The following is a 24417-nucleotide window of genomic DNA, read 5'->3' as shown; positions in this document are numbered from 1 at the left end:
TATTGCCCTCCAAAAGTTATACAAATCCCCAATATACACTTATTATGGGAAATGCTTATAAAGTGCTTTTTTCCCTGCACTTACTACTGCATCAAGGCTTCACTTCCTGGATAACATGGTGATGCTGCTTCCTTGATAACATGGTGATGTCACTTCCTGGATAACATAGTGATGTCACTTCCTGGATAACATGGTGATGTCACTTCTTGGATAACATGGTGATGTCACGACCTTACTCCCAGAGCTGTGCGGGCTGTGGCTGCTGGAGAGGATGATGGCAGAGGGATGCTCAGTGTCCCTCAGTGTCCCCCTGTCCCAAGCCCTCGTAAGTTAAGAGAATAAAAATTAAAAAATTAAAAAAATGAAATGGAAAATCTATGACACTGTCTACATTCGCCCCGCATGGCCTCAGCCCGCCCCACTCTCCATCGGATGCTACATCTTCAGGCCACCAATTCATCTGATGCTGTACCTTCCGGTCACTGCTCTCCATGTGATGCTGTACCTTCAGGTCACCACACTTCATCCGATGCTTTACCTTCAGGTCACCGCTCTCCATCCGATGCTGTACCTTCAGGTCACTGCTCTCCATCCAATGCTGTACCTTCAGGTCACTTCTCTCCATTTGATGCTGTACCTTCAGGTCACCACTTTCCATCCGATGCTGTACCTTCAGGCCACCGCTCTCCATCCAATGCTGTACCTTCAAGTCACTGCTCTGCATCCAATGCTGTACCTTCAGGCCAACCCTCTCTATCCGATGCTGTATCTTCAGGTCACCCCTCTCCGTCCATTGCTGTACCTTCAGGTCACCCCTCTCCATCCGATGCTGTACCTTCAGGCCACAGGCGGGCTGGCTGAGGCTGTATGTGGAGGGTGCAGACATTGTCACAGACAAAACCTGTATCAGCCCAGGTTAAATATCGATTTTCATGAAGATGCTGGATCACAGAGCAGCACGAATGGTAAGTATGCACTGCTAGTGTGATTGGCAATAGGAAACTGGCAGCACAGATTTATGCATAGCCATGCTCTTAGTCTCCCTTTAACAATGACACAAATTAATACAGTTAATTCTCCGCCAGAGGATATATGTGTCAATTTTAAGCTGTTTTGCTGACGTTTGTGTTGTTTTTTTCGCGTCCAAATTCATTAACGTTGCACATTTCCTATGTAAATCTGGAAGATTTTTCACAAGACAAAAACTTAAACCCAACCATCCCACCACATTAGAAGTGGCTGGTTTTTAGAATAGAAAACCTGTAAAAAAAAAATTACGGTTTGCTGCATAAATCTGTCGATTGTGCCGGGTTTTTAAGGACACACCCACAACATTTTTGGACAAAAATTACGGGTTTGTGGAAAAATTGTGTTGCACACCTTTAGTAAACATGTCGGAATACCAAACCTATAGGGAAAATGGACAAAAACCCTTCAATTTCCTGACGGAACACATTAGTAAAGCAGTCCCATTGAATCTATACTATATCTCAAAAACGCAGGGAGTTTGAAGGTATATAAGAAATGCTTGTAGGAAACGAAAGATCGAGTAAGAGCTTCATAAGCTTCCACTGCTGCTCCTCAAAATGGCAAAAATAGATCATGATCAATCACAAAGACTCAATGAAATACGAATGGATCTTGAAGTTTGGTCAAAAAGATACAACTTGAGATTAATAGGCGTTTCAGAATGAAAAGAGGCAATAATTGTACAAACAGTATGTAAGAATGGCTATTAAAGCATATGGAGCGCACATTGGGCTGATTTCAAGTAAAATGAGCAATACCAGAAAATGTTCTACCAGGCAATACGTCTATACCTCTGGTATCATCAGCGTGTGATGTACTTGAATGTGTTGTCTAGGGTGTATTGAGCAGGCAGGGGACTTGGGTCTCCTCCATACCTGGCAGCTGAAAACCACGAAGTAAATTACAAATCTCTAGCACTTTGTGGTACCAGTTGATTTGAAACAAAAATTTTTTTGTGAACTACCCCTTAAAGAACACTCTTCTAACTGCTGACTGTGCACATATACTAATATAATACATATTACTACTCCCTTCCTACTTCATGTTCTGATGGATCACTCGTGGAGGGACCTTGAAAATTGACTAATACCTTTGTAAACATTTGGATGAAGATATGTCAGTATATCTCTAAAATGATTATGTTTTTCTTTGTAAGAACATTTGTAGAAATGATTAGTTGTCTCATTTCCTGCATATTTAGAGTAACACAACAGACTGTTCCCCTTCACTTCTTTTATGCCTGAAAAGACTTAAAGGAAGAAGAGCTGGCTTTCCAAGAAGGGAAACAATTTGGATCCGTTTTCTATGTAAATTTGTATGGTCTGTTCCATGAAATGTTTGGTGCCAGAGCCAAAAAGAGAAGAGACATCTGTACTGTGGAATGCGATGGAGCAAAAACCTCTGTAGATAGAACCGAGTTCAGATCTGGAAGGAGAATTAGAGCCCAGGCCTAAACCGAGTGACCTCTGGTAGGAGATCAGACACTAATGGGTTATGTTTTATGTATTGCCAAATTTCCAAGAGCAGTAACAATTTATCAGGATGCAGCGTTTCAAATCATTATTAGGCTCTATTCACACACTGTAATAGAGCGTAATTACAGCGTATTACAGTGCAGCACCGGCCGCATTTTTACATGATAGTGCCATATCGGCAACAGGAACATTACTGAATGGTAATTTGGGCCATACGAGACCGGCCGTTCTGTGATCCAGCCGTGTCACAGAACGGCCTGGTTCAGAGAAGATCATCCCGGTCGGAACTGCAGTATTGGCTGGATGATCTTCATTTCTGTTGAATTGGGATGTGGGCGCATACATGTACGACCGCATCTCAGTTCGCAGCTGCACACAATGGAGCGTGCAGCCGGAGCCGCACTCTCCATTGTGTTAACTGACATGTCTGTGCGGCTTCTATTCAATGAATAGCGGCCGCACAAAACTGACATGTCAGTTTTCTGTGCGGCCGGTTGGAGTGCCGGCCAGAGTGTATACTATGTGTATACACTACGGCCGGGATTCCAGAGAACAGAACAGAGATAGTCAAAGTATATAACCTTCTATATCAAGTGTGGCAATGACTGACTACCATAACTACCAACAAGATCCTGTTGAGAAATTGAGGGATAAAAAAAAAAGCTGGCAGATTATGATATCATAAGCAAAGTGACACACCAAGCAGTTCTGTCAAGGGAAGCTTCGATCTGGAGCTACCGTACTTCCAAAAAAATATTACTAAATTGCATAAAGCAGGTTAGAAGTTTCTCACCTTCATCTTTTGCTCTGTTTTCTTGATATTAGCCGCTTATTCTCTAAGCTAATGAGGCATTTTGGTGCATTACTTCCCCCAGTGCAATGATCCACCCACCATCAGCAGAGTGGGCTGGCTTGGGCTGATCGCTAGTCCTGCCCCCAGTGCACCGATCCACCTTGGCCCACCCCATCTAATAAATATCAGCAGAGTGGGCTGGCTTGAGCTGATCAGTAGTCCCTCCCCCAGTGCACTAAAATAACTCATGTTACATCTTGTGAGAATTACCCTAACAGTAACCATATTGCAAAACCATGGCAATTTATAGTAACATAGTTAAAAATGTAAAAAAAAAAGCCTAGAGTCCATCAAGTCCAACCTACAGAAACCCCACTGGGTTGATCCAGAAGAAGGCAAAAAACCCCATGAGACAGATGGCAACAGCCATGACACAGAGATAAAAAGTATACCCTCCTCCCAACTCCAAAACGACTCTCCTCTGACTCTAATGGTAAAATAAATGTAGTTTTGCCGCACAGTGACTGCCCGCACAGCACAATAGAAATATGGAAGGAATTATGTGATGATCTCCAAGGTTATGGGGAATTTAAGTTCAATGGCAGCAGACAGGAGCTGTCTCTATGGTGGGTCAGAGTCAGAGTTTGGCCTAAACATTTAGACTCACTCTCCATGTCAAGATTTTTTTCATGGTGGATTTGAGGTCATAATACAGTCATGGTGCAAGACCCATTAGTGCCACAATTTTAGGAGTTCGGAATTTCCGACTGTGGAGTCATACATATAGTATTTACCGATTTCAGGACATACGAAGTGCTGGTATTCAAGCAGGTGACTCCCTCTTCATTACAGCAACCTCCACATCTGTACACCGAAACACAGGGCGGCTTGAAGAAAGTGCTGGTAGCTGTGCCAAGGTCCTTCCCAACATCCACACAGGTTTCTCTGGGCATGCACTGAGTCTTCTGCCACTCCTCATCGATAACTGCATTGAGATGAAATATGAGATATATTATTAACTTGAATAGCGGTTATGCACCAAATGATTAGTTCTGACTACTTAGAACATATAGCTTTGTGGGAGTTGCAGATGTTGTACTTTGTTCAGCCTGTAAGAACTCATAGTTATCTTGAAAAGAACTCCGATTTTTATTACTAAACATATATTTTTAATTTTTTTATTTTTACATAACTATATAATGGAATATTAGCACTTTTCATATTGACCATTACTATACACTGTCTCCTGTTTTCTGAAAATCACTTTCCAGCTTTGCTGTGTGTAATGGGCCATAATCAGGAGAGTCATTTCAGGGAGGAAGGGGGATAGATATGGCCAGATGGTAAATTCATACACACTGATGAGGTTCATTCTGCTGCAGGAATGTAGCCCCTGCCCACTTAAAATTATAACACTGGGTAAAAATTTTATAATTTTTTAAAATGATGTCCGTCAAAGTAAAAAAAAGTGAGTTGTTCTGCACTTTGGCCGTCCATCACTGCAATAATGGCTGTCGGTACATTATTCTAGTTGAGGTCGACTGATTGGCCTTTGGGTGTGTCTTTAATTGAAAAGTCAATTGAATTTAATACTAAAAAGTGAAAGAAAACTTTGTGTGAACAATTAAAAATTAACCTCTGGTGTTTGCAAAAGACGTCCGTAAATAACTGTCCTGAACATCATTTGTCGTCTGCTTTAAAAGACGTCTATTATTTAATACACTGTGTGCAAATGATGTCCGTTGTTCTATAGACTTCAGTGGAATTGCAGTCAATTAAAATAATACAATAATACATCATAATAATACATCTATGATAAGGGACGACTAGGGAGAGCTCCCTTACATCTATGATAAGGGACGAATAGGGAGAGCTCCCTTACATCTATGATAGGGGACGACTAGGGAGAGCTCCCTTACATCTATGATAGGGGACGACTCGGGATAGCTCCCTTACATCTATGATAAGAGACGACTAGGGAGAGCTCCCTTACATCTATGATAAGGGACGACTAGGGAGAGCTCCCTTACATCTATGATAAGGGGCGACTAGGGAGAGCTCCCTTACATCTATGATAAGGGGCGACTAGGGAGAGCTCCCTTACATCTATGATAGGGGACGACTAGGGAGAGCTCCCTTACATCTATGATAGGGGACGACTAGGGAGAGCTCCCTTACATCTATGATAGGGGACGACTCGGGATAGCTCCCTTACATCTATGATAAGAGACGACTAGGGAGAGCTCCCTTACATCTATGATAAGGGGTGACTAGGGAGAGCTCCCTTACATCTATGATAAGGGGTGACTAGGGAGAGCTCCCTTACATCTATGATAGGGGACGACTCGGGATAGCTCCCTTACATATATGATAAGAGACGACTAGGGAGAGCTCCCTTACATCTATGATAAGGGGCGACTAGGGAGAGCTCCCTTACACATATGATAAGGGGCGACTAGGGAGAGCTCCCTTACACATATGATAAGGGGAGACTAGGGAGAGCTCCCTTACATCTATGATAAGGGACGACTAGGGAGAGCTTCCTTACATCTATGATAAGGGGCGACTAGGGAGAGCTCCATTACATCTATGATAAGGGGCGACTAGGGAGAGCTCCCTTACATCTATGATAAGGGACGACTAGGGAGAGCTTCCTTACATCTATGATAAGGGGCGACTAGGGAGAGCTCCATTACATCTATGATAAGGGGCGACTAGGGAGAGCTCCCTTACATCTATGATAAGGGACGACTAGGGAGAGCTTCCTTACATCTATGATAAGGGGCGACTAGGGAGAGCTCCCTTACATCTATGATAAGGGGCGACTAGGGAGAGCTCCATTACATCTATGATAAGGGGCGACTAGGGAGAGCTCCCTTAGATCTATGATAAGGGACAACGAGGGAGAGCTCCTTTACACCTATGATAAGGGGCGACTAGGAAGAGCTCCCTTACACCTATGATAAGGGACGACTAGGGAGAGCTCCTTTACATCTATGATAAGGGATGACTAGGGAGACCTCCTTTACATCTATGATAAGGGATGACTAGGGAGACCTCCTTTACATCTATGATAAGGGACGACTAGGGAGACCTCCCTTACATCTATGATAAGGGACGACTAGGGAGACCTCCCTTACATCTATGATAAGGGGCGACTAGGGAGAGCTCCCTTACATCTATGATAAGGGGCGACTAGGGAGACCTCCTTTACATCTATGATAAGGGACGACTAGGGAGACCTCCTTTACATCTATGATAAGGGACGACAAGGGAGAGCTCCCTTAGATCTATGATAAGGGACGACTAGGGAGAGCTCCCTTACACCTATGATAAGGGGCGACTAGGGAGAGCTCCATTACATCTATGATAAGGGGCGACTAGGGAGACCTCCTTTACATCTATGATAAGGGACGACTAGGGAGAGCTCCCTTACATCTATGATAAGGGGCGACTAGGGAGAGCTCCCTTACACCTATGATAAGGGGCAACTAGGGAGAGCTCCATTATATCTATGATAAGGGACGACTAGGGAGAGCTCCATTATATCTATGATAAGGGACGACTAGGGAGAGCTCCATTATATCTATGATAAGGGACGACTAGGGAGAGCTCCATTACATCTATGATAAGGGGCGACTAGGGAGAGCTCCCTTAGATCTATGATAAGGGGCGACTAGGGAGAGCTCCCTTAGATCTATGATAAGGGACGACTAGGGAGAGCTCCCTTACATCTATGATAGGGGGCGACTAGGGAGAGCTCCCTTACATCTATGATAAGGGGCGACTAGGGAGAGCTCCCTTACATATATGATAAGGGGCAACTAGGGAGAGCTCCCTTACATATATGATAAGAGACGACTAGGGAGAGCTCCCTTACATCTATGATAGGGGACGACTAGTGAGAGCTCCCTTACATCTATGATAAGGGATGACTAGGGAGAGCTCCCTTACATCTATGATAAGGGATGACTAGGGAGAGCTCCCTTACATCTATGATAGGGGCGACTAGGGAGAGCTCCCTTACACATATGATAAGGGGCGACTAGGGAGAGCTCCCTTACACATATGATAAGGGGAGACTAGGGAGAGCTCCCTTACATCTATGATAAGGGACGACTAGGGAGAGCTTCCTTACATCTATGATAAGGGGCGACTAGGGAGAGCTCCATTACATCTATGATAAGGGGCGACTAGGGAGAGCTCCCTTACATCTATGATAAGGGACGACTAGGGAGAGCTTCCTTACATCTATGATAAGGGGCGACTAGGGAGAGCTCCATTACATCTATGATAAGGGGCGACTAGGGAGAGCTCCCTTACATCTATGATAAGGGACGACTAGGGAGAGCTTCCTTACATCTATGATAAGGGGCGACTAGGGAGAGCTCCCTTACATCTATGATAAGGGGCGACTAGGGAGAGCTCCATTACATCTATGATAAGGGGCGACTAGGGAGAACTCCATTACATCTATGATAAGGGACGACTAGTGAGAGCTCCCTTACATCTATGATAAGGGATGACTAGGGAGAGCTCCCTTACATCTATGATAAGGGATGACTAGGGAGAGCTCCCTTACATCTATGATAGGGGCGACTAGGGAGAGCTCCCTTACACATATGATAAGGGGCGACTAGGGAGAGCTCCCTTACACATATGATAAGGGGAGACTAGGGAGAGCTCCCTTACATCTATGATAAGGGACGACTAGGGAGAGCTTCCTTACATCTATGATAAGGGGCGACTAGGGAGAGCTCCATTACATCTATGATAAGGGGCGACTAGGGAGAGCTCCCTTACATCTATGATAAGGGACGACTAGGGAGAGCTTCCTTACATCTATGATAAGGGGCGACTAGGGAGAGCTCCCTTACATCTATGATAAGGGACGACTAGGGAGAGCTTCCTTACATCTATGATAACGGGCGACTAGGGAGAGCTCCCTTACATCTATGATAAGGGGCGACTAGGGAGAGCTCCATTACATCTATGATAAGGGGCGACTAGGGAGAGCTCCCTTACACCTATGATAAGGGGCAACTAGGGAGAGCTCCATTATATCTATGATAAGGGACGACTAGGGAGAGCTCCATTATATCTATGATAAGGGACGACTAGGGAGAGCTCCATTATATCTATGATAAGGGACGACTAGGGAGAGCTCCATTACATCTATGATAAGGGGCGACTAGGGAGAGCTCCCTTAGATCTATGATAAGGGGCGACTAGGGAGAGCTCCCTTAGATCTATGATAAGGGACGACTAGGGAGAGCTCCCTTACATCTATGATAAGGGGCGACTAGGGAGAGCTCCCTTACATCTATGATAAGGGGCGACTAGGGAGAGCTCCCTTACATATATGATAAGGGGCAACTAGGGAGAGCTCCCTTACATATATGATAAGAGACGACTAGGGAGAGCTCCCTTACATCTATGATAGGGGACGACTAGTGAGAGCTCCCTTACATCTATGATAAGGGATGACTAGGGAGAGCTCCCTTACATCTATGATAAGGGATGACTAGGGAGAGCTCCCTTACATCTATGATAGGGGCGACTAGGGAGAGCTCCCTTACACATATGATAAGGGGCGACTAGGGAGAGCTCCCTTACACATATGATAAGGGGAGACTAGGGAGAGCTCCCTTACATCTATGATAAGGGACGACTAGGGAGAGCTTCCTTACATCTATGATAAGGGGCGACTAGGGAGAGCTCCATTACATCTATGATAAGGGGCGACTAGGGAGAGCTCCCTTACATCTATGATAAGGGACGACTAGGGAGAGCTTCCTTACATCTATGATAAGGGGCGACTAGGGAGAGCTCCATTACATCTATGATAAGGGGCGACTAGGGAGAGCTCCCTTACATCTATGATAAGGGACGACTAGGGAGAGCTTCCTTACATCTATGATAAGGGGCGACTAGGGAGAGCTCCCTTACATCTATGATAAGGGGCGACTAGGGAGAGCTCCATTACATCTATGATAAGGGGCGACTAGGGAGAGCTCCCTTAGATCTATGATAAGGGACAACGAGGGAGAGCTCCTTTACACCTATGATAAGGGGCGACTAGGAAGAGCTCCCTTACACCTATGATAAGGGACAACTAGGGAGAGCTCCTTTACATCTATGATAAGGGATGACTAGGGAGACCTCCTTTACATCTATGATAAGGGATGACTAGGGAGACCTCCTTTACATCTATGATAAGGGACGACTAGGGAGACCTCCCTTACATCTATGATAAGGGACGACTAGGGAGACCTCCCTTACATCTATGATAAGGGGCGACTAGGGAGAGCTCCCTTACATCTATGATAAGGGGCGACTAGGGAGACCTCCTTTACATCTATGATAAGGGACGACTAGGGAGACCTCCTTTACATCTATGATAAGGGACGACAAGGGAGAGCTCCCTTAGATCTATGATAAGGGACGACTAGGGAGAGCTCCCTTACACCTATGATAAGGGGCGACTAGGGAGAGCTCCATTACATCTATGATAAGGAGCGACTAGGGAGACCTCCTTTACATCTATGATAAGGGACGACTAGGGAGAGCTCCCTTACATCTATGATAAGGGGCGACTAGGGAGAGCTCCCTTACACCTATGATAAGGGGCAACTAGGGAGAGCTCCATTATATCTATGATAAGGGACGACTAGGGAGAGCTCCATTATATCTATGATAAGGGACGACTAGGGAGAGCTCCATTATATCTATGATAAGGGACGACTAGGGAGAGCTCCATTACATCTATGATAAGGGGCGACTAGGGAGAGCTCCCTTAGATCTATGATAAGGGGCGACTAGGGAGAGCTCCCTTAGATCTATGATAAGGGACGACTAGGGAGAGCTCCCTTACATCTATGATAAGGGGCGACTAGGGAGAGCTCCCTTACATCTATGATAAGGGGCGACTAGGGAGAGCTCCCTTACATATATGATAAGGGGCAACTAGGGAAAGCTCCCTTACATATATGATAAGAGACGACTAGGGAGAGCTCCCTTACATCTATGATAGGGGACGACTAGTGAGAGCTCCCTTACATCTATGATAAGGGATGACTAGGGAGAGCTCCCTTACATCTATGATAAGGGATGACTAGGGAGAGCTCCCTTACATCTATGATAAGGGGCGATTAGGGAGAGCTCCCTTACATCTATGATAGGGGCGACTAGGGAGAGCTCCCTTACATATATGATAGGGGATGACTAGGGAGAGCTCCCTTACATATATGATAGGGGATGACTAGTGAGAGCTTCCTTACACCTATGATAAGGGTCGACTAGGGAGAGCTCCCTTACATGTATGATAAGGAACAACTAGGGAGAGCTCCCTTACATCTATGATAAGAGACGACTAGGGAGAGCTCCCTTACATCTATGATAGGGGACGACTAGTGAGAGCTCCCTTACATCTATGATAAGGGATGACTAGGGAGAGCTCCCTTACATCTATGATAAGGGATGACTAGGGAGAGCTCCCTTACATCTATGATAAGGGGCGACTAGGGAGAGCTCCCTTACATCTATGATAGGGGCGACTAGGGAGAGCTCCCTTACATATATGATAGGGGATGACTAGGGAGAGCTCCCTTACATATACGATAGGGGATGACTAGTGAGAGCTTCCTTACACCTATGATAAGGGTCGACTAGGGAGAGCTCCCTTACATGTATGATAAGGAACAACTAGGGAGAGCTCCCTTACATCTATGATAAGGGATGACTAGGGAGAGCTCCCTTACATGTATGATAAGGAACAACTAGGGAGAGCTCCCTTACGTCTATAATTAGGGACGACTAGGAAAAGCTTCCTTACACCTATGATAAGGGTCGACTAGGGAGAGCTCCCTTACATCTATGATAAGGGATGAATATGCTGAACGACAAACGATTAGGATATCAATGAACTGCTGCCATCGCTCCGTGTACCAGGAGCAGTGGCAGCAGAGCACCACTATCTCTTATTGCAGTAAATCCATGATTATTTTTGGATATTTACGATCTATATGCTGATGCTGTAATTTTTTACATAGTATACTCATACACATATTTGACCTTCCTATGTCCAATCAGTGATGTATACGTGTGTGTCACTATTGGCCTCTGTGCCTCATATGTTATAAATTAGAAACTCCACGGAAAAATCAGAGATTATTTACATTTAGTAATAACTAAATTTAGACTGGATATGATGTAAAGCTCTGGCAGGTTCAGATATTTTCTATACTTTTCCATCCATTTGGAATCACTACACAGAGATATAAGATCATGTCTTTTAGACCATATTTTCTCAATAAATATTTATTGCTATGCCTATATGTAATACTTCAAATAACAAGCCAAAGCCTGAGATTAGATGTATGTTTTGGTCAGTTTTGTATGTTTGCTGCCTCAGCCAAGAAACTACATAAAGCAATATATGAGAAACTTTATGAAGGCAATGTATTATTTTATAGTACAATTATTCTTTGCCATCTCGATTTATCACCATCCATTCCTTTTGTTATTGGTATTGTGTAATAGTAATGTGGAAAAAGACCTTCAGACCTGTAACGATTAAGAGATATTGCCGGGAGAAGACCGTGCTGCAGCGCATTCTCAGACTCCATAGAGATCCATTATAAAAATTTTGACATATCTCTTTGACATGTCAAAATTTTTTTGGGAGCCACAATGACACTTTGATAAAATGTGACCTCATTAGGTTGGATTTATCACAAACACAATCTAAACTAATATGAACAGTTTTACGCGACTTCAAACACAACCAGACCAAATTTTTTTTTTTTTAGTAATTAAAGGAGAAGTCCGGTGATTTTAAATAATTAACAGCCGGCAGGGGCAGGGGGGAACATAATAACCAAGCTCGACTTACCTCTCCACTTACCCGCTAAGGGCCACGCCACGGGCCCCGGGACCCTCGCCAGAAGGCATTTTCCCCGTTCTGATGAATGGACCATGTGGTTGAAAATGACGACCCGGTTGATGGACTGGCTGAGCGGGGAGTCCATTACCAGGTCGTGGCGGCGGGTGAGAAGAAGATTCCGAAACATGACGGGGTGCCCAGAGAGGCACGGGGAGAGGTGAGTAGTGATGGTTTATTATTTTCCCAACTACCCCTGCAGTTTCCAGAATTTTTTACAGCACCAGACTTCTCCTTGAATGCAAAAATCCAGGTGATTCCCAAGTGTTCATTCACTTTATTTTGCAACTGTACATGGTTCTACATTTCTAATATAAAGTAAGTGTAAAAGTGGTGGTTGACTGTTTCCATAAACCTTATTATGGCTAGATAAAGTTGTAGACACTGTGCACATGTCAAGTTATAGCCAGTCCCTTCCTCAGCTACTGCCCTAGCCCTGTCCCTAAATATCCTGGCCAAGCAGCACTCACCTTACTATATTCCTGCATACTCTGAGCATTGTGCGTGCACATGTATTTATCAATTAACCTGTGCTTTTTCTTTCTTGTAATACATTGAATAATATAAAGGGTTTGGGCTAAATGGCGTATTAGATCTGTGCACTGCTTGTTTCAAAACATGCAACAATATTGGAAAAAGTTGGCCTCAGAGTTGCATGAAGTATGACTTCATTTAAAATCTGAGATCCAACCTGGACCTAATTTTAGCCTACACCACATCGATCAAAAGGGCAAGGCTGCAACACAGCTGCATAGGGAGAATACAGTGAAAAATGGACGCAATGTAGGGCAGATGTAGAGCTCTGGGGGCTTGGATTTATATCAAATCACAGTATATATCAAGGTTTGTGAGACAAGTAATACTACAAATAAAGCAATAATTTGACTTTTTTTATTTACTCAAAAATGTACACCTTTTTATGAATCAAAGTTTTTGGGCCTTAAAGGGGAACTATCAGCAGGTTAGACAAACCTAACCTGCTGATACAGGTATGTCCCTATTGCACAGGAGACGTCGAGGAGGATGGTGTGCGCGTTACCTTCATACTCGGCACCGTTGCGGTACAGTTAGTCTTTTGATCCACGGTGCAGGAAGACCGTTAGGAGCACTGCCCGCCCCCATAGCAGCGCTCCGCCCCTAGACGGTCCACCCTGGTCCATCGTTGCTTTGGCCAACAAGGAAAGAAAATGTTATAACAGGTAGATCAGGTCAGTGCTTCTGTTAATAGGGAAGAAGATAGAATTGCTGCCAGAGTGGGAGGGGTGGGAATAAGCATAGTAACGCTGCCATTAAGAGAGATGGGGGTAGGACAGTGCTTTGGCCACTGAGGAAGAAGTGAGAATAGGGACAGCACTGATGCCAGTGGGGAGGGACAGGAATAAGGACAATGCTGCAGCCAGGGGAGGAGGAGAGAAAATGGGGACAATACTGCTGACAATAGAGGAAGGGTTTCAGATGGATATAGTATGGCTAGAGGGTGGGGAGGGGGTGTTGATTAAGAAAATATTACTATAAGGGTATTGTTGCACTAAATAATTATCGGTTATACTTGGGCGATTACCGGCCGTTGTAGCTGAAAGTGTAATAGATCATGTTGACAGGCAAGGCTCAGCTGACATGCACGACATGAAAAGCGACTACAAAAGGGACCGTCTGCTGGCCATCGCTCTATGTAATAGAAGTGGCGGAAGCAGACCGCCGCTATCCTTATAGGCCCCTCCCGTAGCTCCCCGCTCCTGCCCCCCCCCAGTCGCTGTTGGTGTGTGTAATAGAACAGACAACAAGCAGGGAGGTATATTGGACTGGATTGGTAATGGTGAAGCTTGGGTAGAACATTTTTTAGATGCCTGCTTCATACTAAATAGCCATATTGAGGGAGATTTATCAAACATGGTGTAAAGCTAAACTGGCGCAGTTGCCCCTAGCAACCAATCAGATTCCACTTTTCATTCCTCACAGACTCTTTGGAAAATGAAAGGTGGAATCTGATTGGTTGCTAGGGGCAACTGAGCCAGTTTCACTTTACATCATGTTTGATAAATCTCCCCTATAGCCTCCATGCCCTGCAACACGGGCTACTTGCACACGAATCCTCTATGTGAACAATTCAGCCGCTGTGATTGGATGTAGAGTATTCCATAATCACATGATCACCAAGAATCGTCCAACATGTATATGATAAAAGGGAGAAGAAATTAAAACCTACTTTACATACTATCTGGGATCTATAGAAACAACACGTAAGAACACTGCAATGTCAGCCATTAGTTATTGCCTCTTAGTATCCGGACCCTGCATAGGACAGTAATTCTGAATTAAAGGGATAGTGCGGCGCTAAAAAATTATTCACAGAATAACACACATTACAAAGTTATACAACTTTGTAATGTATGTTATGTCTGTGAATCGCCCCCTTCCCCGTGTCCCACCACCCCCGCCCGTGTACCCGGAAGTGTGTGGTGCATTATACATTACCTGATCCGTGTCGAGCCTGTCCGCCATCTTGTGCCAAACATCATCTTTGGACGGACGGCCGAATCGCTGCCGCCGCCCCCCCTCCGCCGCGTCATCAGCCGCTCAGCCGCGATTGGCTGAGCATAACTGTGCCAATCGCGGCTGAGCACAGTTATGACGCGGCGGAGGGGGGACGGCAGCAGCGATTCGGCCGGCCAAAGATGACGTTTGGCACAAGATGGTGGACGGGCTCGACGCGGATCAGGTAATGTATAATGCACCACACACTTCCGGGTACACGGGTGGGGGTGGTGGGACACGGGGAAGGGGGCGATTCACAGACATAACATACATTACAAAGTTGTATAACTTTGTAATGTGTGTTATTCTGTGAATAATTTTTTAACGCCACACTACCCCTTTAAACCAGTAATACCTTACATGAGATGACATCTTAATGGAAATGTTCCGTACTTATAGACAGAATATAAATTATACTCCCAAATGTAATGCGTATATGGTGAGACTGTAAAACACATGGCAGCCTGGCTGTAGGAGACGCCATCATTAACAAAGCACTAAAAACAAACAGATAGCGACAAGTCATAGACATCACAAGGAAACACTCGGAAAGGCCGCTCTATCTATCACTGGTTGTATTCTTCAAACATGGAAGTCATTCCAGCTAAGAAGGCCATTTAAAGTTAAAGCAAATAAAACAGATGCAAAATAAATGACTGGAAAAAAATCTGGAAGAGCCAACATCAACATAGCAAGATGAAGAAGTGTAATGAGCATCCCCGCTGATACAGGCTACAGTTTTATGAAGTGTGATATGATAGACTTCACTAGAGCCAGGCTCTGACGTTTCTACTCGCCGTGAGATCATCTCTACAATATACAGTTCCCCATCTCATGTCAGTAGAGAAACAGATCACTGATCTCAGGGAGACCAGCCAAACGATAACACTGCCTGCTGCTAGTGAAAGCGCTTAATGCAGTGAAATCCTAGGTGCATTGCACCTTGGAGCCTCATTAAAGAGTCTCAAAACACAGGTCTATCCAGATATCCCTCCGGTCAGGTCCTTCCCGGAGGGATATCTGGCTAGTCCTGTGTTTCGAGACTCTTCGATGAGGCTCCACGGGCTCTTCTACTGCATATCTCACGTCAGTGTATCGGTAATCTCTATATTAATGCTAATTGATGAAATGTTCAGGCCAGGCCAAAGGGATTTGTTATGTGAGGTTTTTACACTCACAATTACATAAACCAATCTTTAGGATGGCTACTATCATACAACTGCAGATATAGTTAAAAGAGAAGTCTGTCAAAAATTTAAGTATTATGGGAAATACACATAAAGTGCTTTTTTCCCTGCACTTACTACTGCATCAAGGCTTCACTTCCTGGATAACATGGTGATGTCACTTCCTGGATAACTTGGTGATGTCAATTCCTGGATAACATGGTGATGTCACTTCCTGGATAACATGGTGATGTCACGACCCGACTCCCAGAGCTGTGCGGGCTGTGGCTGCTGGAGAGGATGATGGCAGAGGGATGCTCAGTGTCCCTCCAGTGCCCTGTGTCCCTCAGTGTCCCCCTGCCATCATCATCTCCAGCAGCCACAGCCCGCACAGCTCTGGTAGTCGGGTTGTGACATCACCATGTTATCCAGGAAGTGACATCATCATGTTATCCAGGAAGTGACATCACCATGTTATCCAGGAAGTACCATCACCATGTTATGCAGGAAGTGACATCACCATGTTTATCCAGGAAGTGACATCACCATGTTATTCAGGAAGTGAAGCCTTGATGCAGTAGTAAGTACTGGGAAAAAGATCTTTAGAAGCTTTTCCCGTAATAAGTGTATATTGGTGATTTGCATAACTTTTGGGGGGCAATACAATACTTCAATAAAAATGTTTGCTGGACTTCTCCTTAAAAGTAAAACTGCTGTTACAAAAAAGTTTTCACATATCATAGAAACATGCTTTGACCAGTCCGTGTCTGAGTGTTCAGACCTTTGAATTTAATAATAAAGACAGTGAAAAAGAAAAACTGTGTGTTAAAAACTAAAAAATAATGTCAGTTGTATGCAAAAAAATCTAAAAACAATTGTCATGAAAATTATTTGACGTCCGCCTCAAAAGACCATCATTTAACACACTGTGTGCAAATAACATCTGTTGTTCCATAGACCAATGCAATTCAATTTGAAGTCAATTAAAATGATGCAATTACAGACTTTTTTTTTTAAACAAAAAGCGGATGACTTTTTCCTTTTTTTTTTTTTTTTTACTTAGTGTGAACATAGCCTTAATTTTTTTACAATAAGCTTTAAGATAAACTGTCACAATGTCTCAAATTACAAATACTTGCCTGTAATACCATGCCTGACCACATGGTGTGCTGTTATAAAGGAAGCAAGTCTACAACACACAGCACAGAATGCTTATATTCAGACGCGTAGAACAGTATGATAGTTATGAGCCAATGGTAGGAAGATACTGGGCAGTAATATATATTTAAATAACAGATTAACTTTTGTGTCATCGTTGAGGCTTAACAGTAAAGCAGGAATTTTTTTTTAGCTCGTCCTATTAAATAAAATCTACTTTACACTAGTTAACACTCTATTAGCGGTGATATGATATCTAAATAGTAACCCTATATGATATGAAGAAGCACAAAGTAATATATAGCAGCTGTCAGCGCCTTGTTCTAGAACATCCACGGAACATCTGTAAGGTCATAGAAACAGATAAAGTGTTCACAGAGCAGGTCAGTAAATCTTATAAACACCAAAGGAGTCATAAACCGAGCTAAGCGCTACAGAACGTCAGGTGTTATATTACAGATACAGTCATCTCTATGTAGGAGTAATGTCATTTCTTATCTTGAGGACACACTTCTTCATGTAGGTATCTATTACAGTCTAAGGCAGGGTTCACACTACGTATAACACTGGCCGTTCTGTGACCTGGCCGGGTCGCAGAACGGACAGTGTTACTGAAGATCATCCCGGCCGGTACTGCAGTAGCGGTCGGATGATCTTCATTTCTGTTGCACTTGGATGTGGGCAAATCCGTGTGCGCCCGCATCATAATTCACCGCTACACACAAGCCGCACTCTCCGTTGTGTGAACTGACATGTCTGTGCGGCCGCTATTCAATGAATAGTGGCTGCAGAAAACTGACATGTCTGTTTTTCGCGCAGTGGGATGAAATCCCGGCCGGAGCGTATACTATGTGTATACGCTCCGGCCGGCATTCCATTCATTCACATACAACGTATGTTTTTTATAAATCACAGCCGTTGTTGCAAAATCGATCACAGCCGTTGTTGCAAAATCGCAACAATGGCCGTGATTTGTACAAAACATATGTTTTGGAACATGGCCTAAAGAATATAAACTTAACAAAATTGCTGTTAACAAGCAAGGAAAGAATTGAAAGAGACTGGTCTGTAGTAGCACCTTGTCTTTGGTTCATAATTCTGTGGTGACATAATGAAGTATTTGAGTTATAAAGTATACTGAAGCTACATGTAAAGTCACCTTTAGTCTTCTTCTGAGAGTCACTGTTTAAAGGGGAACTATCAAACTATCAGCAGGTTTGATGAATCTAACCTACTGATATCTCTCTATTGCACAGGAGACACTAAGGAGGAAGATATGTCTCTTACCTTCCTACTTAGCACTGTTCCTGACCGTGCTCCTGACCGAGAATTAAACTGCTGACAGCACAGGAACTACATCAAGAAGGAGGGTAAGAGACATACCTTCCTCCTTGGTGCCCCGCGCGCAATAGGGAGATGTTAGTAGGTTTGATTCGTCAAATCTGCTGATAGTTTCCCTTTAAATGGGTTATTTGGAGAAGGTGTTTGATAGGGTGAATTGGACTTTCTTCAGAAGGTTTTGCACCATGTGGGTATGGGATGCTGGATGAACCATAGAATCATGCCTCTATACAATCCCACATTGACACAGGTGAAGATAAATTGCTCCCTTTTCTCGCCTTTTGTCATACGTAATGGCATTAAACAAGGGTGCCCTCTGTCTCCACTCTCCTATATTCTTGTTATGGGGCTACCTGGCAAGGGCCCTGACTCATAATGATTCCAAACACATGATTTGGGTCTGTGATTCTTCTTATTACTATTGGTTTTCCCAGTTTTTTTTTTTCGTATTTTTTAAATAAAATCTCCCAAAATCTGAAATTTTTATGTTTGTATAGACCGATACAGGGTGGAGCATCTGCTATCTGTTTTCTCTTTTAAAGTGGCAAATTTGCGTATAAACTTCATATTCTCTTCACATTTAAATGAGTTGTATTCCATCACAGCCTCTTCCAAAGATGAATGAATACATGCTCTTCTACTTTTAAAATTCAAACATTTATATCAGTCTAAGTACCATAATTTTGTAAGGGGTGTAAAGAACTAGACTGTTCTAGGTATGGTATATGTATTTATATCCCATTGACTTTGGTAGGTCCCACAGAGTAACAAATCTTACCCATGGTGCTCTATTTATAACAGAGTCTGTCTCCTTACTCTATCTGCAATAAGAATAGTTCTCATGGCCGTGGAGATCATACACATCTTGGTTCTCACGCTGTTGACAGACAATATGTGGTCCACGTCCATCGTGGTTGGAGCTCGATTTGCGCCCATTTTGGTAGATGGAATTTCCAGTGTGTCAGCCATCACAGAACACTACTTGTCAGCCTACAGACATTCTTCCCTTTGATGTGACTTTCCCCAAATATAACCAAATAATCTGCATGAAAGTAAGCGACCTCAGATGTCTCTATTCCGCTGCGGAATTCCGCTAGTTTTGCTCAGTGGGAACGGGGCCAAAGTCATATAAGGTTTCCCTACAGGAGCCACCCCTTGGCTGGGTCCTTCCCGGAGGGATATCTGGCTAGTCTTGTGTTTCGAGACTCTAAAATGAGGCGCCGCAGGCTCTTTTTTGCATATTCGTGTTCCCCAGGGGGCAATGCACCTAGGATTTCACTGCATTGAGCGCTTTACCAGCAGCGTTATCTTTGGCTGGTCTCCCTGAGATCAGTGATCTGTTTTCTGTAAGGTCGGAGAATAGCAGTCTATACAATTACACATACTCCATAGGCTACATACAGTATTTGTGTGCATGTAATTTATTGTACTGCTGGCAAAAAAGACTTTTTTGCTTGTTGTTGTTTTTTTCCCCTTGAAAGTGTGCTATAAGAGGAAAACCTAGGTAAGTTAATAGAGACCTAGTAACTTTGGCTTCTGTTAGTGTATTCTAACAACTCCACGTTACTGCGTAAGGCCTTATACACATACATAATATGGAGGACACAAAAATTTAAAATTTGCACACAGGGCTCCATAGGTAAAACATATGCAAAAAATCTCTCCGACAAACGGTAAAGAACTGGCTGTACTCTGCCACATACTGGAATTCTGGACCATAAAAACTGACTACATATTATACATACATTATACACCACTGTATTCTATGCTTCACTTTATGCCTCCACTGCCTGTGTATATAGACTGTATATAGAGCGTGTTCATCCAAGTTTAGATTGTCTCTGTGCCAGAGAGGGACAAGTTAAATGTCTCTGTCTTAAAGGGGAACTATCAGCAAAATAGATAAATCTAACCTGCTGATATGTCTCTATTGCACAGAAGACGCCGAGGAGGAAAGTATGTCTCTTACCTTCCTCCTCTGCACCTTTCTGGTATATTTAGTTATTTTCTCTACGATCTTGTGAGACTGCTAGGAGCACTGGGGCACCCATTAGGAGCACTGCCTGTCCCCTATACCTTCAAACCCACTCCATTCATTATAAATAGAAAGGGGCGGATTGGCGCTGGGGGGGGGGGGGGGGGCGGGGCAGTGCTCCTTAGGGTCTCACCGGACCGTGGCGCAAATGATTAACTGCAACGGAACGGCACAGAGGAGGAATGTAAGAGGTTTTTAAAATAGCTATTTTGTTGAAATTTAGCGAATGGCCGTCATTTAATGGCAAATAAGGGCCATTGTTTTAAAATAATGGCAATTATAGGCCATTAAATGACGGCCATCCACTAAATTTTAACAATGTGTGAACTTAGCCTCTCTCGGGGAGATTTATCAAACATAGTGTACAGAGAAACTGGCCCAGTCGCCCCCGGCAACCAATCAGATTCCACCTTTCATTCCTCACAGACTGTTTGGAAAATGAAAGGTGGAATCTGATTGGTTGCTAGGGGCAACTGAGCCAGTTTCACCTTACACCATGTTTGATAAATCTCCCCCTCCCCCTCTGGTTTCAAAATACTGAGCAAAAATACTGTGTGGGAACATAGGCTTAGGGAAGAAATTTCCTTCCTGATTTTAATTTGAACTCATGGATCAACAACCCATCAACCCATTGCCAGGAATCAGGGCAGATACAGTAAGTAAGCAGAATGCTTGGAGAAGGTCTCACCATAAAGCTCCCTGTGTAGTAATCCTTTAATGGTGTGAGGGACTCCCTAGTGGCCTGCTGCGACCATATGGCAGCCAGTTAGTGACTAGGCCGGAGCGCCACTCCAGTCACTGATTGTCTGAGTGGCCAGTCCATTAGCCGGGTCAGACCTCCGACCCTCCCCCCCAGTCATGACGTCATCAAAACTTTGAGGGAAAGTGCTCACTGTGGGCACGGGGAGAGGTAAGTTTGTAATTGAAATCAGTTTCCCCCCTGCCCTGGCAAGATTTTATAAATCCTTTAACAAAAAAAAAAAAACATTAACGATGAAAGTAAGAAATTTATCTTCATTCTCAAGAGTCATCCAACCTGCAGTTAGTTTACCTTTAAGCTTTATTTGACAAATAACCACTTATACCGGGGGTACGGAACCTTTGCTCCCCAGCTGTTGCAAAACTACAACTCCCATAAAGAATGGACAGCCAAAGCTAAAGCTTTGACTGTCCAGGCATGATGGGAGTTGTAGTTTTGCAACAGCTGGGGAGCAAAGGTTCCCTCCCCCTGCCTTATACTATTGTTGCTGTTAGGGATAATAAACAGACTGTATGATGTACCTTTCAGTATTTCAATGTCATAGAATGCTGCAGCAAATCGTGTTGAGCGGTGGGGCCCTGACCTGGTGTCAGTGCTGATGTAGGACTTGAGTTTGGTCCGGCATCTCCATAACTTCAGCTCCCTCGGGTGAGTGATACGTAGCAACTCTTCGAGGTTTGCAGCAGATCTGATCCTTTGCTCTAACTCACTCTGCGTCACTCCCTAGGAATAGAGATATGGTTATTGGGGATTGGTTCTCCTTGGCAATGGTCCATTGATAAGTTTTATAAGCTGTCCGCACATATTGTTCAGCGAGCTCCCACTACGTCCTTGCTGTCACAGTGAATAATCACATTCCAATAACACAGAAATGTAATTTACATGTTATTTAACAGTGAATTCTTTCCATAAATCCCCTTTTTTCATAGCATACTTCCAGGAACACATTCCAAAATATACAGGGCATCTGGTCCACTTTAAAATTGTAAGGAGTCTGATGCTCTCCTTCTGGAAACATGTATACTGATAAACAACAGGGATAGTCTTACACAATAGTCTTCCATAAATAGTCTTGTATGTTAGTCTGCACATGTATGTGATAGGCTATATTGCCGGTATAATGCATATTATGTTGTATACAGCCAGTAAGGAGACATGAGGATGACCACAAATTAAAGGGAATGTGTCACCTAAATTTTCTTTTACTGATTAGAGTCAGATACGAAAACTTCTTCTTTTATTCTAATCTGTTTCTATTTTCTGACTGTATTTTTTTTTTTAAATTTTATGTTTTGTCCATTGTTATGGGGGCGGCCATATTACCTGAGCAGTTCTTAACAGCATTTAGTAACATTCTTTACAGCAACATGCAAAGTGGGTTGGAGTCAGCTCACCCGGCACTTCTTCAATCCATGTGCTCGGACAAGCCCAATTCTCGGCTCCAAGAATTCCTTTACAGCAAGACTCATGGACATAGACAACAATAGACAGACACTGTCCCTTGCGGTGAATGTGAAACATTACTGAGCACGCTCTGTAACTTGTGAAGAGTTCATTCCACGGGGAGCTGCTATTGTCTCCTCTATCTACTGGTGTCACATGACGCTCCAATGCTGTGCAGATCACTTTACAGCAGCCTCCTCTTATCACCACAGACACAACACTAAGGGCCACATGTATCATCCGGCGAACAGATGATTTTCGGCGGAAAGTGCCGATTTGCGTATTTTTTTATACGCAAATGGCCGATCTGCGAATAAAATATTCGCAAATCGGCACTTTCTGCCGAGTACGCCAGGGGGGCGGAAAGGGGGCGTGTAGTGGGCGGAACGGAGGGCGCGGACTCAGAGTCCGTGCGATTTACCATCCGTTCCGCCCAAATGTACGCCGAAAACCTACTCCAGTCCTCAGCTGGCGTAGGTTTTCGGCGGTGCGCACCGGCGCGCACGGGATTTATGTAGAGGCAGTCCGCCTCTACATAAATCCCCGTAGCGCCGGAGCTGCGGGGGCATTTATAAGTCCGGCGTAAAAAACGCCGGACTTAATAAATGCCCCCCTAAGTCTCAGCTTAGTTTTAGCCCCAGTGGTGAGAATGAGAACTGCAAGATCTCAGGATTATTTTATAATATAGATAGAAAAATGGAAAATTGGGGAAAAGAGACACCAAAAATTCTTAAAAAATACGTATAACGTACTGTATAACATACGGAGCAGCAGTATGCCGCAACCAGCACTGGAGCCGGGGAGGTAAGGGCATGTTATTTCTTTTATCCTCCCCTTCCCCAGTATTTGCTCAAAAATAGGTCTGGCTGGACTTCTTTTTTAACCTATTATATGAAATATTCAAAAAAGAAACTGCAAGAAGGCTGACGAGAGCATAAGCAAAGAGCCCTATGCATTTGTATGTTAACTTAATAATAACCAAACCTTAGAAATGACTCCTATAGACTGATACACAGTTATCCGACAAATAGTCCAAACTTCTACCTTAATCTCAAATAAGGTAGAAAGAATAAAAAAAACCTAAAGTGCCCCTGTAATTACAACAAACTTCGGACATGTCAGGGATATGTCAAAAATTGTGACTGGTGGGCATCCAGGTTCTGAGACCCTCACTGACTGCTAGAGCATTACCCATTTATATCTGCCTGGCTCTCCTCGAGCCGGGCGTAAGGGCCACATTAGATGGCATTATATTTCAGATCAAGCGAGCGCTATCCTATCAGGTCAGCGCTCACTTGCTCCTCGTTCCCAGCTCGCTGTCTGTGCTATTACATGTGCTGACAGCAAGCAGGGTAAGGGGGGGGGGCCTAGAAGATTGTCCAGGTGGTCATAATAGAGAGTGGCGGTCTGCTTCCGCAAGTCCTATTCCATGGAGCGACATTAGCAGACCGTCGCTATCGTTATCGGGATTTTAGGTCATGCTGATTGTCGATTTAAAACATGACCTATTACACAAAACGATGGTTTGCCGGAACAGCCGGTAATTGGCCAAGTACTGCCGATAATCGCTTAGTGTAATAATTGGAAAGAATTAAATACTACCAGACTTTCTGCAAAGCCTCTGCAAAGTGGTTTCCCTGGCTCCATACAAATGTTTTATTTCACCATCTATGTGATGCGGTCGGATCACAGATACGTTTGTGTCCATGACTCTCATAGAAAATGAGCCACCTAAAGTGAA

At 43.9% G+C, this 24417-nt stretch overlaps 1 protein-coding gene across 1 annotated transcript in view; it reads right to left on the bottom strand.

Moving 5' to 3' along the window:
* Positions 1-24417, bottom strand: part of VEGFD (vascular endothelial growth factor D) — a 48024-nt gene that overhangs the window by 15393 nt on the left and 8214 nt on the right. The window contains exons 2-3 of the mRNA XM_069945707.1: positions 21755-21956; positions 4092-4282 (exon numbers count right to left, since the gene is read on the bottom strand). Coding sequence (XP_069801808.1) covers positions 4092-4282; positions 21755-21956 — 393 coding nt within the window. The remainder of the gene's footprint in view (positions 1-4091; positions 4283-21754; positions 21957-24417) is intronic.

The sequence above is a fragment of the Dendropsophus ebraccatus genome, chromosome 11, assembly GCF_027789765.1.
Source record: "Dendropsophus ebraccatus isolate aDenEbr1 chromosome 11, aDenEbr1.pat, whole genome shotgun sequence".
Classification (NCBI taxonomy): domain Eukaryota; kingdom Metazoa; phylum Chordata; class Amphibia; order Anura; family Hylidae; genus Dendropsophus; species Dendropsophus ebraccatus.
Note: the sequence above shows the minus strand (reverse complement) of the source record. Positions and strands in the feature narration are given on the sequence as shown.